This window comes from Otolemur garnettii, unplaced genomic scaffold, assembly GCF_000181295.1.
Source record: "Otolemur garnettii isolate 467f Iridium unplaced genomic scaffold, OtoGar3 scaffold00011, whole genome shotgun sequence".
NCBI classification, from domain to species: domain Eukaryota; kingdom Metazoa; phylum Chordata; class Mammalia; order Primates; family Galagidae; genus Otolemur; species Otolemur garnettii.
In genome coordinates this window covers 19,749,490-19,764,016 of record NW_003852406.1, presented here as the reverse complement: position 1 = coordinate 19,764,016, position 14,527 = coordinate 19,749,490, and the positions used below count along the sequence as shown (strand labels likewise).

Sequence of the window (14,527 nt, the reverse complement as noted above, 5' to 3'; positions counted from 1 at the left end):
CATCTGAAATCATTGGAAGTGATATACCTCCTGATAGGATCAACACTGTCCAAATAGGGTGGACCTGCCTAAAAGAATCAACCTCCTACCCTCTACCACAGGATATCCCACCTAAGAAAGGTGAATGAGTCAACCCCCTACCCTACCCTCTGGGATGTCCCAACTGGGAAAGGTAAATGGGCCAATCCCCACACTTACAACAGATGTCCAACCCAGGAAAGGGAATGTCCCCACTTTCACCTTCCTGACCTTTAAACCCCCCATTCGCCATTACCCACAGGTAAATTTTAACTAGCAATAGAAATTTGTAGATTCTTGTTTTTCTAATTTTAGTTTTACTCTCTATTAATTTGTTTTCCTTTTTATTTCATTTATGGATGACAAGTTATTCTCTGTTGGTAGCTGCAATGATTGGGAATTTTGTGATCTCTGTAAAGGAATTAATGCTTTATAGAGATCTATTTTCTGTTGGATGAAGGACAACAGAGAATATAGTTTGTTAGTCTTTGTCCATTTGTCTATTTTGAGCTCAGTAGGAAACCAATTAGGAATTTATTGCCATTACAGCAAAAAAACAACTCTTTGATATCTGGACCGGTAAGCTTTAGTGTTTTGTGTTTATTTTTCATCTATGGCTGAAATTGTAGAATTGAGTGTTCATGGTGCCTAACACAGCCACATACAAACCCTTCCCCCTCCTCCTCCTCCTCTCTTCTTAAGACAAAGGACCTAGTGAGCCCCACTCCTGAGAAGTTCTCCCCAAAAGACCCTAACTTTCTGTGTAAGCTGTGGAACTTGTCCTCCCCCATGCCCCATATAAAAGGAGTCTCTAACTATTCCTAGGCACAGACACCACCTTTGCACTGCCCAGGCGGGTCACCCTCCCCTTTCAATAAACCTGGCCTGAACATCTCTGCTCTGGTCTTGTCTCTGGGCTAAGGTGACCAGATTTTAACATTGGTAAAGTGGGACAACATTGATGGGGGGGAGGGGGAGGAAGGGTTTCCTTAATTAAAAATTTGGTGTATATGGAGCAACAAAAATTTTCATAGAACACAAAAATTGTATTGTAATATATTTTTTTAAAACTTCAACATAAGTACAATTCACAAATATAATACATTTTAAAAATTATGTATAATATTATTTTATTCTTTGGCATATTTGTCATTTCAGTGAATTGTTTTTTAGTAGATTGCTGTTGTTGTTTAAAAGGTCATGAAAATTTTCACAAGAATTTGTTAAATTATATTTCACACATAAAATGGCTTTTAAAGTCTCAACACTTAATTGTAACATGGCAGCCGAAAACCATATATTTCCTTCCCGTTCTCCCTCTGTTCCCTAGCTTGTCATGCATTCTTTCCAAAAATCAGGACTTTTTTTCTATTTTAGACACAGCCTCAAGCTGTCCCCTGGGTAGAGTGCTGTGACATCACAGCTCACAGCAACCTCCAACTCCTGGGCTCAAGCAAGTCTCCTGCCTCCATCTCCCAAGTAACTGGGACCAGAGGCACCCACCACACCGCCTGGCTATTTTTTTGGTTGCAGCCATTATTGTTGTTTGGCAGATTTGAACCTGCTACCTTAGGTGTATGTGGCTGGTGCCTTAGCCACTTGAGCCACAGGCGCCAAGTCAAAATTGGGACTTTTAAAAAACGCCATGGGACTAGGGACAAATTGTTAAAAATCGGGACTGTTCCACCAAAAGTGGGATGTCTGGTCACCTTACTCTGGGCACCTCCTTTTATACCTTTCATTGAGGATATACACTATCCGTATGTATAGTATCTGTAATTCAGACAGTCTTTTTATCTCTCATTGTAAGTATAGAATGTTTTTTTGACTCCAGATAGTATTAATAAATTAGATAGTAAAGATGTTTAAAGGAGTTCTGTTCTGATTGGCTTAGAGGGATAAATAAGTGCTTATATAAGCTCAATATTTCTAAAATATCCAGAAAATAAGTAAATTGAACTTCTAATACTTTGAATGGGCTCCCCCTAACTCCCAAATCCAGAAACTCTGAGTCTCTTTAACTTTTCATGGAAATATAGTAAAGTAGAAAATATAGTAAAAAATATAAAAATATTATATTTTTATATAGTAAAATAGTAGTAAGTAGAAAAATCACTTATATAGAAAATATAGTAAGTAGAAAAATCACTTATTTAACAAAAGGCCTTGCCTAGAATTTCATGTTTCAAAAGATGCTTACTTAATCAGGTATGACAAGTTACTTTTAAAGAACTAAGGTTGACTTTATGGAGCCAATGCTTACAAAGTCCCCTCAAAAAAACTAGTCTGCTACATGGCTTACAAAATTTCCATCCTTACAGGATATAAGGAAGGTCACATCCTACAGGTCAAAGAATCTTAGGGTATTTGCAGACTCTCTAGAAGAGAGGGATTTATCTCCTAAATTTATAGGTCCCACAACTGAATCCTGGGGAACAAAGTTTCTTAGGCTTGATTTCCTGGCCTTAGGATAGCAAATAATAGAGGATTTTAAAAGTTTATTCTGAGAGTCCTTATGAAAAATTCCAGCAAAGCAAATTTAAGGGGGGTTCATTCATTCTATTATTTATTCAACCAATATTCTTGCTGCACCTAAGTAAATAATCAGGCCAAACCTACTGAGACCTACCTTATTTTGTGAATTTTGCAGAGGAGAGGGGAGGGATCATTTTGATGAAAAGCGGATTGTAAGAACTTTTTTTTAAATTTGGGAATAAGCAAAAGAGATTTGTAGATACCCTTTCAATAAAATGTTTAAACCTCCAGGGATTATCTGAATCTAGTCTTTTTAGGCTATTTTATAACTCTGTAGAGATTAAGGTGAATTTGCTAAAACCAAACAAACAAGCAAATAAAACTTAAAATAATGCAAATAATTCTTATCCACAGACCTGAAAATAAATCTGTTTAGTGAAAGGGAATTCTCCATCTATGGAAAAGCCAATTTCACATTTGTTTACAAAAATATTTCAATATTCCTGATCAACAAGTGTGTTTGGTCTTTGGATTCTCTTTTGAGCTGGTGTGACATCTTAACTTTTCTCTTTCAATTTATGAGTTAAGGAAATTTTTTCACATGTGTTCATTTCATACTGGTATGAGAGTCATGATTTTATCTGATTTTGAAAATTATCTTAAAAATATCATAAACACCATTGTTTTATGAAATCCTCATAGCACTCTTACTTTCTTTCCTGTTGAATAGATGAGAAATTAGAAGTTCATTCATTCTATTATTTATTCAATCAATAGTTGTTAACTGCCTGTCATATGTTAGGAACTATTCTGGGGGTCGGGGAGATAGTGATAAACCAGAGGCCGGGTGTGGTGGCTCACACCTGTAATCACAGCACTTGGGAGGCCGAGGTGGGTGGATTGCCTGCCACAGGTTCGAGATCAGCCTGAGCCAGAGCAAGACCTCGTCTCTAAAATATAGCTAGGCATTGTGCTGGGCACCTGTAGTCCCAGCTACTTGAGAGGGTGAGGCAAGAGAACTGCTTAAGCCCAGGAGTTGGAGGTTGCTATGACCTATGATGCCTAGACACTCTACAAGGGTGACAAAGTGAGACTCTATCTCAAAAAAGAAAAAAACAGAACTAGAGATACTTCATAGAGCTTCTAGTGGTGGAGATATATTATTATAAATTGTGATAATTTCTGAAGAAAAAGGACAAGTGCTTGAGGAAGTGACTTTTACAGGCATAGCTAAAGGCATCTGTGAAGTCCTGATGTGCTTGGCAGAGGGAAAGCCCACGTGGATGAGCACAGAGAGGGCAGAGTGGGATGAGAATGGTGAGGCTAGGTCAGGCATGCCTCGTTCATAGAGTTTAGAGTTTATTCTAAGATCAGAGAGCAACTCGCCTAAAGTCACACACAACCTGAATTGAAAACTTGGTCTATATACTGTGATACATATATTTTTAATACAACTTTCATTTCAGGGTAAAAAGCTTTGTTTTTTTAGATTTGGCTAGGTAATTCAAGAAAAGTAGGAAAGTTTATAGTACATTTTTCAAAACAATTCACTCTTCTGGATGTTGTTAATCAACCACCTCATGCTGGATTTGTACAGGCCTGAAGTAAGGCTTAAATCACATTTAAGGGTGTCAGCAACACTTAAAACATCTAGACACTGTATTTACATTTCTGTGCCTTATGATTTCCTGACATTCATACTACTTTGTATGATATCAGACATGGGGCAAGTGCTTAATATGTATGTTGATTAAATTGTTTTATTAATTACAAATATTATGGGAGGTCATGTGCTCTCTCATAGAAAATTTAGAGATAAAACCAGTTGCCATGATTCTAGATTTACCTTTATTTTGTAATAATTTTTTAAAATTACTTTTGTCTTTATTTATTTATTTATTTATTTTGAGACAGTGCCTCAAGCTGTCCCCCTGGGTAGAGTGCCGTGACATCACAGCTCATAGCAACCTCCAACTCCTGGGCTCAAGTGATTCTCCTGCCTCTGCCTCCCAAGTAGCTGGGACCACAGGCCCCCGCCACAATGCCTGGCTATTTTTTGGTTGCAGCCATCATTGTTGTTTGGTGGGCCTGGTGTAATAATTTTTTATTGTGTCTACTGCTAAAGCAAAGATTGACTGATTGATTCATTGATTCATTGTTTCATTCATCCTAATTTGATCCAGGAAGAATGTAAGATGGTACCAAAGCAAGAAATAGGAACTCTGATGGAGTTATTCAGTATTCTCAGGGCGCAAAATATTAGATAAGCTAACTGGATAGCATATTTCACAAAGATTACTGAACAATGGTTCATAACTAAGAAAGTAATAATCACAGTTGTGAAAGCTTAACAAATTAAGAGACTTACAATGATCCTGGGTTCTCCACCACCAGCAGATAGAGGATATAGTAGCTAGAAGATAGAGAACTTTGAATCTCCAGATGCTAGAAGAACCTTTGGAACCAAATCTGAGTCTTAAATACTCCAGCGAACATATAGAAAGTAAGATGGAAGTAATTAAAGACCATCTCACTCAGTTATATTTGAGATAGGAAAGGGGATCCATGTAGGCATTAACACTTAGGTCAATTAAATTACATAGCAGGGAAAAGTAGAGAGGGTTATACTTAGGATAGTCCATCCTCAGTCATTTGTTTGCTTCCTCTTTCATTTATTTATTCATTCAACCAACATTTAGTATCTACAGAATGGTGGATATTGTTGTAGGTACTAGGGATACTGAGATAAATTTTAGATCCTTTTGCTTGAAATCTCCTGGTTTCATGTGACTGGAATTTAGATGAAGACATACACAGTTTAAATGCCAACTACATGAATGCTGGCTTCATATTTCTGCATAATAGTATGTTGCAATAAAAATTTAAAATGCTACCTGAAAAGTACCATGATCTTCTAATAATACCACATAAACATAATCATTTTAATATGTAATAACACCATCTAAATCAATATTAAATCAATAGAATGATGAATTTTAGAGGTAAAATGGACTCTAGTAATCTACTAGTCCAACTTTCTGATTTATACAGAAGGAAACTCAGGCTAGAATGTGACTCATCTGAGGCTTCATATTTCTGCATAATAGTTTATTGAAATGAAAATTTAAAATGCTACCAGAATAGTATCATCATTTTCTAATTTCATATAAATAGGAGACAGAGCAAGATAGCATTCTAGAGACATCTCCTTTGCAAAAGGAGATTGTTAGTAAGATTGAGGAGAAGGGACTGACTGGAGTGTCCTGCCGGGAGGCATTGCTTCAGGGGAGGAGGGAGGCAGTGAGAGATCCCAGGAGCCAATGAAGAGGTTGCAAGCAGTAGGAAACTGGCACAGAAAGTGAGTGCTTGAATGCTGGCCAACCTCTGTCAGTTCAGTGGTAGGTTTTAGACAGAGAAGGCTAGTCTGGCAGTTGGTTTTTTTTGGACCTGTGTACTTGCCAGAGCTACCTTGGGAGAGCTTGGGCAAGTGAGTGATCTAAAACAGCACCCCCTAGCCAGGATTGAGCCACTGTGTAGAGTAGAACTCTCATTATTCAACTGTTATCAGGGTGCTGCCATTGTGGGAGAGCTGCCTTGGAGGAACAGCCTACAGAGTCCTAGTGCCAGGCTGGTTCTGCAGTGCCTGAACTTTGGGGAGACTTGAGCAAAACCTGCTATTCTGGGAAAGACACTTTGTGGCCAAGTGGCCCTGATTGGAAAGATCAAGGCATGTCTCTTACGTAGGCTGACTAAAGCTTTAGGCTCCCAACACTGTAGGGATTGAGGGCAAATTAATCAGAAAGATGAGACTGGGTCTCCTCGGTAACTAGACAGTGGCTTCCAGCCCCCATCATTTATAGCCATATCAATGTCGTGATTAGCATCTCCTAACCTCAGAACATCACGAGTTGTCCAGGCAAAATATTGCAATACTTATATATTTTTCCTTGTTTTTTCAATTTCCCCCCATGTTTTATTTTTGTATTTTTAATTTTTTAGTGTTTCTTTCTTCAATAGTAATGGCAACATTTTTGCTACCATTTTTCTATTCCTTTTATTCTTTTTTTCCCTTAGAATTTTTTCTTGTCTGTTTTGGTTTGTTGTATCTTTATTTTCCCCTTTTAACTTCCTTCAATAATAAGCACTCCTTTTTTTTTTTGTTGTTCCCCCCTCTTATTCCTTCTTGCCTTTCTATTTCTCTCCTTTTCTCTCTCTTTTTGTAAAGATTTTTCTCGTTATCTTTCCCATATAAATTTCTCAAATAACAACTGAGACATAACCCTTCCTTTCTTTCTTTCTTTTTTGAGACAGAGCCTCAAGCTTTTGCCCTGGGTAGACTGCTATGACATCACAGCTCACAGCAACCTCCAACTCCTGGGCTCAAGCAAGTCTCCTGTCTCTGCTTCCCAAGTAGCTGGGACTACAGGTGCCTGCCACAATGCCCAGCTATTTTTTGGTTGCAGCCATCATTGTTGTTTGGTGGGCCCAGACTGGATTCAAACCTGCCAGCTCAGATGTATGTGGCTGGCGCCTTAGCTGCTTGAGCCACAGGCGCTGAGCCTATTTTTTCTTTTTATATCATCTATTTTATTCTTTGTCAATCTGTACTCCATTTATGGGACAGAACCTCACTCTGAAATCTGGGCTGGGGGGGCCACAGCATTGGCCTGGCTCAAGGAGACCTTGATGCTCTCGTCTAGGGTGTCCTTCTAGCTTTGGCTTTTGGAAGGATGCTATTGGTGAGTTCCCATTGTGACATACTGTTTTTTTTTTTTTTTTCCTTCTAGTTGGTGGAGGTGCAGTCTTCTTTTTGCTCAGGCTGGTAAGGAGCTCCTTACCTTGTGGGACCCACCCATCCCAGCACCCCAGAGATTAGGAATTGGGGGTGTGGGTCAAAGAACCCTGCTGAGCACCACTATTACTCCTGTCTCACTGTTCTTTTTTTTTTTTTTGAGACAGAGTCTAACTTTATTGCCTTGTTAGAATGCTATGGCATCATAGCTCATAGCAACCTCAAACTCTTGAGCTCAAGAGATTCTCTTGCCTCAGCCTTCTAAGTAGCTGAGACTACAGGTGCCTGCCATAACACCCAGCTATTTTTTTGTTTAGAGATGGGTTTAACTCTGGCTCAAGCTGGTTTTGAGCCTGTAAGCTCAGGCAAAGCACCCGCCTTGGCCTCCCAAGAGTGCTAGGATTATAGGGATGAGCCAGCACACCTGGCCTGTTCTTCTCTTCTTTTTGTCAATCTTTCCTTTTATCCCCCCCTCCTTTTTTTCTTTTCTCATTTTCTTTCTTTTCTCCCTTCTCAATATTCACTTTTTTACTTTTGGCCTTATACCAAAAGGACATTGCAATATGTAAGCACAACGACAAAGTAATTTAAAGGGAAGGAGGAAGTAAATGGAAAAAAAGGGGAAGGAAGTAGAGAAGAAGAAAACATTCATAAGGAGAAAGCACAAGAAAAATCCTGGCAACATTAAAAACCAAAACAGAGCAAACCCCTGCCCCTTCAAGGGATCATGAGGTAGCTAACACAAAGGATTATACCTATAAAGAAAAGAAGGATATGAAAAAAAGGTGATTTAGAATTTGGACAGTAAAAGCAATGAAGGAAATTGCTGAGAAAGTGGAAAATAACCAAAAGAAATCTAAAAACAAACCAAATAAGGGATGAAAAATATGAAGAATATAGAAAGAATATAGCAGAGCTTACAGAATTGAAGCAGTCAATCAGGGAACTTAAAGGTCCAGTAGAAAGTGCCAACAATACATTATATCATGGAGAAGAAAGAATCTCAGAGCTAGAGAATAAAGCTTTTGAGCTAACACAGGCAGTTAAAGAGGCAGAAAAGAAGAGAGAGAAAGCAGAACATTTGCTCAGAGAATTATGGGACTTTGGAAAGCATTCAGACATGAATTATAGGTGTTCCTGAAGGGGAAGAATAATGTCCATAGGAATGGAAGCCCTACTGGAGGATATTATAAATGAAAATTTTCCAAGTCCAGAGATTCTGAAACATTCCTGTCAGAGAGAAACTGAGCCCTGGGTTGTTGCAATTTACAGAGCATCACCAAGACACATTGTTATGAACCTGTCCAAAGTCAAGATGAAAGAGAAAATTTTGCAAGCTGCCAGGCATAAGCACCAAGTGATCCATCAGGATGATGGATTTCTCAGCTGAAACTTTTCAAGCCAGAAGAGAACGGTCATCTACCTTTAACCTATTTAACCAAAACAATGTGCAGTCTAAACAATGTGTATCCTGCTAAGCTACATTTTAAAATTGACGGAGAAATCAAATCTTTTATTCATATGCAAACATTGAGAAAATTCACAAGACCAGCTCTACAGAAAATACTTAGACCTATTCTCCACACTCACCATCACAATGGACCACCAGCAAAGTAAACTTTCAGAAACTAAAGGACAAAATCTATCATCCACAATGATGCAAAGGATAAAACTAAGCAATGGATGTTCACAAAATAAGATGACTATTGACAAGTCATCTTATCAATAACTCTATGACTATGACACCACCATACTTATCAATTTTCTCAATAAAAGTAAATGCCTTGACTTCCCCACTCAAGACTGGCTGATTGGATAAAAAAGCAAAAGACATCTATATGCTATCTGCAGGAAAAACTCCTAGTCACAAAGGATAAAATAAGACTCAGGGTGAAGGGTTGGAAAACAATATTTCAGGCAAATGGAAATCAGAGGAAAGAAGGGATCACAACCTTATTTTCAGATACAAATGGATTTAAAGCAACTAAGTCAAGAAAGACAAAAATGGTCACTTCATACTGATCAAGAGAACAATATAAGAGGACATTTCAATTCTAAATTATTTATGCACCTAACTTAAATGCTCCCACATTTATGAAACAGACATTTATTGGTCTAAGCAATATAATATCCTATAACACCGTAATATCTGGGGACTTTAACACCCATCTTACAGAGCTTGATATATGCTCCAAGCAGAAACTAAACAAAGGAACTTAAACATGATCCTAGAGGTGATCCTAGAGGCCTAGGGTGACCAGACCTCCTGCTTTTGGCGGGACAGTCCCACTTTTCAACAATTTGTTCTGCGTCCCACAGCGTTTTTAAAAAGTTCTGATTTTTGGAAAGAATACACAAACGGGCAGGAGAACAAGAAGGGAATATATGGTTTTGGGCTGCCATATAGCTATTTAGCCAGAATATGAGTTTTATATTATTTTTGTTAATTTTATGTTAAACTGTAATAATAACAAAGAATTGCTGAGAAGTGATTATCGAGAACTGCTTATCAAAGTTTGCATTGTTGTCAGGCCCTGCCTTAACCCTGTCCCCTGCACCGCCCCTGCCCCCGCCCTGCTGCCACTGGCCATGTTGTCCCACCTTACCCTAGAACAATTGGGCTTAATAGACATATACAGAACATACCATTCCAAAGCTAAGCAATATACATTCTTCTCATCAGTTCACTGAACATTCTCCAAAATAGATCATACCCTACGACACAAATCAAACCTCAACAAAATCAAAAGAATTGAAATTGCACCTTATATCTTTTCAAATCATAAGACAATGAAGGTGACAATCTTAACTCCAACAAAAATGTAAATCCCTGCACAAAGGCATGGAAACTAAACAACCTTATGCTGAATGACAGTTGGGTCAAGAAAGAGATAAAAAAGAAATCATTAACTTCCTTGAGCATAAGAACAATGAAGACACAGCCACCAAAACCTGTGGGGTATTGCAAAAGAAGTACTAAGAGGAAAACTTATTGTATTAAATGCCTACATCCAAGAAACAGAAAGAGAGCACATCAACACCCTAATGAATCATCTTAAAGAAATGGAAAAGGAAGACTAATCCAATCCCAAACCTAGCAGACAAAAAGCAATAACCAAAATTAAATCAGGAATAAATGAAACTGAAAACAAAAAATCATTCAGAAAATTAATGAAACAAAAGTTGGTTCTTTGAAAAGATAAATAAAATCAATAAACCATTGACCAGATTAAGTAGAAAGAGAAATGTGAAGTTTTTAATAACCTCAATCATAAACAGAAAGGGGAAATAACAACAAATACCTCAGAGATACAAGAGATTATCTCTACTACAAGAAATTCTATGCCCAGAAATTTGACAATGTGGAGGACATGGACCAACACCTGGAATAACACCATCTTCCTAGACTTAACCAGGAAGAAACAGAACTCTCAAACAGACCAGTATCAAGTACTGAGATTGAAGAAACAATAAACAATCTTCCAACAACAACAACAAAAATGCCTGGGACCAGATGGCTTCATATCAGAATTCTCTCAAACCTACAAAGATGAACTTCCACCTACACTGCAGAACCTATTCCTTAACATCAGGAAGAAAGGAACCTTTATCAACACATACAATGAAGCAAATATCATCCTAATTCCAAAACCAGGAAAAGATCAAACTAAAAAGGAGAACTACAGACCAATTTCACTAATCAATATCAATGCAAAAATACTCAATGAAATCTTGGCTAACAGATTCCAGCTACACATTAAAAAATTATACATCATGATCAAGCAGACTTCATCTCAGGAATGCAAGGCTGATTTAGTATATGCAAATCCATAAATGTAATTAAACATATCAGTAGAAGCAAAAACAACAACCATATGATCTTCTTAATAGATGCAGAAAAAGCATTTGATAAAATTCAGCATCCATTTCTAATAAAAACATGTAAGAAATTAGGCATAGGTAGCACATTTCTTAAGCTGATTGAAGCCATCCATGACAAACCTACAGCTAATATAATACTGAATGAAGTAAAACTGAAAGCTTTTCCACTTAGAACTGGAACCAGATAAAGATGTCCACTATTACCACTATCCTTCAACATAGTTCTATAAGTTTGAGCCAATGCAGTCAGGCAAGAGAAAGATATAAGGGCATCCAAATGAGGGAAGAGGAGGTCCAACTCTTGCTCTTTGATGATGATATGATCTTATACTTAGAAAACCCTAGTGACTCAACCACAAAACTCCTGGAAGTGATTAAGAAGTTCTATAACTTCTCAGAGTATAAAATGTCCACGAATAGGTAGCCTTTGTATATACCAATAACAGTCAAGTTGAGAAGCAAATCAAGGACACAATTCCCTTAACAGAAGCTTCAAAGAAAATGAAATACCTAGGAAGTTACCTAACAAAAGAGGTGAAGTACCAATACAAAAAGTATTATGAAATCCTAAGAAAAGAAATAGCAGAAGATGTTAACAAATGGAAGAACATACTATGCTCTTGGCTTGGAAGAATCAACATTGTTAAAAATGTCTATACCACCCAAAACAATCTACAGATTCAATGCAATCCCCATTAAAATACTAACATTATACTTTGAAGAAGTGGAAAAAATAGTACTTCATTTTACAGGGAACCAGAAAAACATCCTACATAGATAAGGCAATTCTTAATAATAAGAACAAAGCCAGGGGCATCACTCTGCCAGACTTCAGGTTATATTACAAGTTCATAGTAATCAAAACAGCCTGGTATTGGCACAACAATAGAGTTATAGACATATGGCACAGAATAGAAAATGAAGAGATGAGACCAGTCTCTACTTGCCATCTGATCTTTGATAAACCAAACAAAAGCATACTGTGGGGAAAAGAATCCCTATTCAACAAATGGTGCCAGGAGAATTAGATAACCACATGTAAAACTGGACCCACATCTTTTACCACTTACAAAATTGATTCAAGGTGAATAAAATATTTAAATCTAAGACATGAAATGATAAAAATCTTAAAAGGAAGTGTGGGAAAAACTCTTGATGATGCTAGACTCAGGAAAGATTTTATTAAGACTTCAGTGGCAATTACAACAACAATAAAAATAAATGGGACTTAATTAAGCTGAAAAGCGTCTGCACAGCTAAGGGCACAACAAGTAAAGCAAAAAGACAACCTTTAGAATAGGAAAAGATATTTGCATGGTATGAAACTGACAAATGGTTGATAACTAGAATCTACAGAGAACTCAAATTAATCAACAAGAAAAAGAGCAAACAATCCGGTCTACCATTGCGTAAGAGATATAAATAGAACCTCCTCTTAGGAAGACAGACAAATGGTTAACAAACATTTGAAAAAATGCTAATCACCATCCCTAATCATCAAAGAAATTCAAATCAAAAGCATCCTGAGATATCACCTAGCCCCAGTGAGAACAGCTCACATCACAAAGTCTCAAAGCTGTATAAGCTGGCATGGATGTGGAGAGAAGGGAACACTTTTACACTGTTGGTGGGAATATAAACTAATATTACCTCTTTGGAAAGAAGTTTGGAGAATCCTCAAAGAACTCAAAATAGACCTCCCATTTGATCCTGGAATCCCATTAGTAGGCATCAACTCAGAAGAAAAAAAAATCATTTTATCATAAGGACATTTGCACTAAATTGTTTATCACAGCTAAAGTTACCATTGCCAAAATGTGGAAACAACCTAAATGCCCACTAACCCAGGAAAAGATTAACAAGCTGTGGCATATGTATACCATGGAATACTATTCAGTCATTAAAAAAGATGGAGGCTTTACATCTTTTGTGTTAACCTAGATGGAGATGGAACACATTCTTCTTAGTATGGTACATAAGAATGGAGAAGCACATCAATATATTCAATACTAATATGGAGCCAGTAGACAATCTAATATATACCCATATAAGAGAAAAACTCAAATCAGTTCAACATAGGGGTAGGGAAAAGAAGGCAGAGGGAAGATAGGGGGATGGGTGTACTCCTGCTTAATTGGCATAATGTTAAGGTATATGGCACATCTCTTGGGGGCAGGACACTATTATAAGAGGGACTCTACCTAACAAATGCAAATATTGTAGCCTATTTCTTTGTACCCTCAAATTAACCTGAAATTAAAAAAAAGAAGAGAACGAAAAAGATCACATAAACACAATAATCATTTTAATATGTAATAATATCATCTAAATCAATATTAAATCCATAGAATGATGAATTTTAGAGGTAGAATGGAGTCTAATAAGAAAATAGTCCAACTTTCTGATTTATACAGGTGGAAACTCAGGCCAGAGTGAGGATGTGACTTGTCTAAGGCCACTTAGGAGAATTAGTGGCTGAGAGTCCAAAGTCAGGCTCCTGATCCTACCTCAGTGTTCTTTCCCTTGCATTCCTAAACGTATAAAGTAGCTGTTAAATCACCAACCTTTATTGGCATCCATTTGTAAGACTGGTAGGGGGGTGAAATAGGGATCTGTGCGACGAGAAGATGGCATAACTGTGAGACTGGATATAGTGGACCCCTTTATTAACTTCTGAACCTTCACCTAGATGATAAAAAATTGGTTTTCAGCAGACATTTTCGCCTTCACAGTGAACACAGTTTTCTTCTTGTAAACAATAAATAAGATTATGAATAGTTTCATTAAGTTTTAATAAAGTAGCAATATCAGCTCCAATTTTATTGCTCATGAGTACTCTGTGCTATTGCCTACTACTGTCAGGAGTTTGTGTAATTTAAAATAGTTAATTAAATCCAATTAACATGTTGTGATCTCCACTATACAAAGTCAGTACAGTAGTTAATAAACAGACTATTTTGTTCAATTTTAATGACTATAATATAAAAGTACTAAATCTTAACAGAGGAACTTTTGAATACAGCAAAGTTTTATACAGAAAAATTTCTCAGGAAATAAATATTAGAGTTTTGAGGTTTAAGAAAATGGGAGAATTTAAAGATAAACATGTCAATCAGTATTAATAGGTTACAGATGATTTTGAGTAGACTCTTTTACAGAGCTCAGAAATGGTTATAAAGACATGATTTCCAGATCAGTTACAGTAGATAATTACTTTTCTTAAAGTCATAAAATGCTTTTATTATAGTTATAAAATATGAATTATTTCTATTAAATGGTTTCTAGATTTTAAAGATTAGATATATTGCATATAAATCACATTTGATTATATATTCTACATATGCTATTTTTACCTTTATT

General features: G+C 36.9%; 1 protein-coding gene across 1 annotated transcript in view; it reads right to left on the bottom strand.

Moving 5' to 3' along the window:
* The window catches only part of IQCH (IQ motif containing H), a 171,257-nt gene extending 157,456 nt beyond the window's left edge, over positions 1 to 13,801 (bottom strand). The window contains exon 1 of the mRNA XM_023510007.1: positions 13,732 to 13,801. Within this exon, the coding sequence (XP_023365775.1) occupies positions 13,732 to 13,801 (70 nt within the window). The remainder of the gene's footprint in view (positions 1 to 13,731) is intronic.
* Between the last annotated feature and the right edge of the window lie 726 nt (positions 13,802 to 14,527).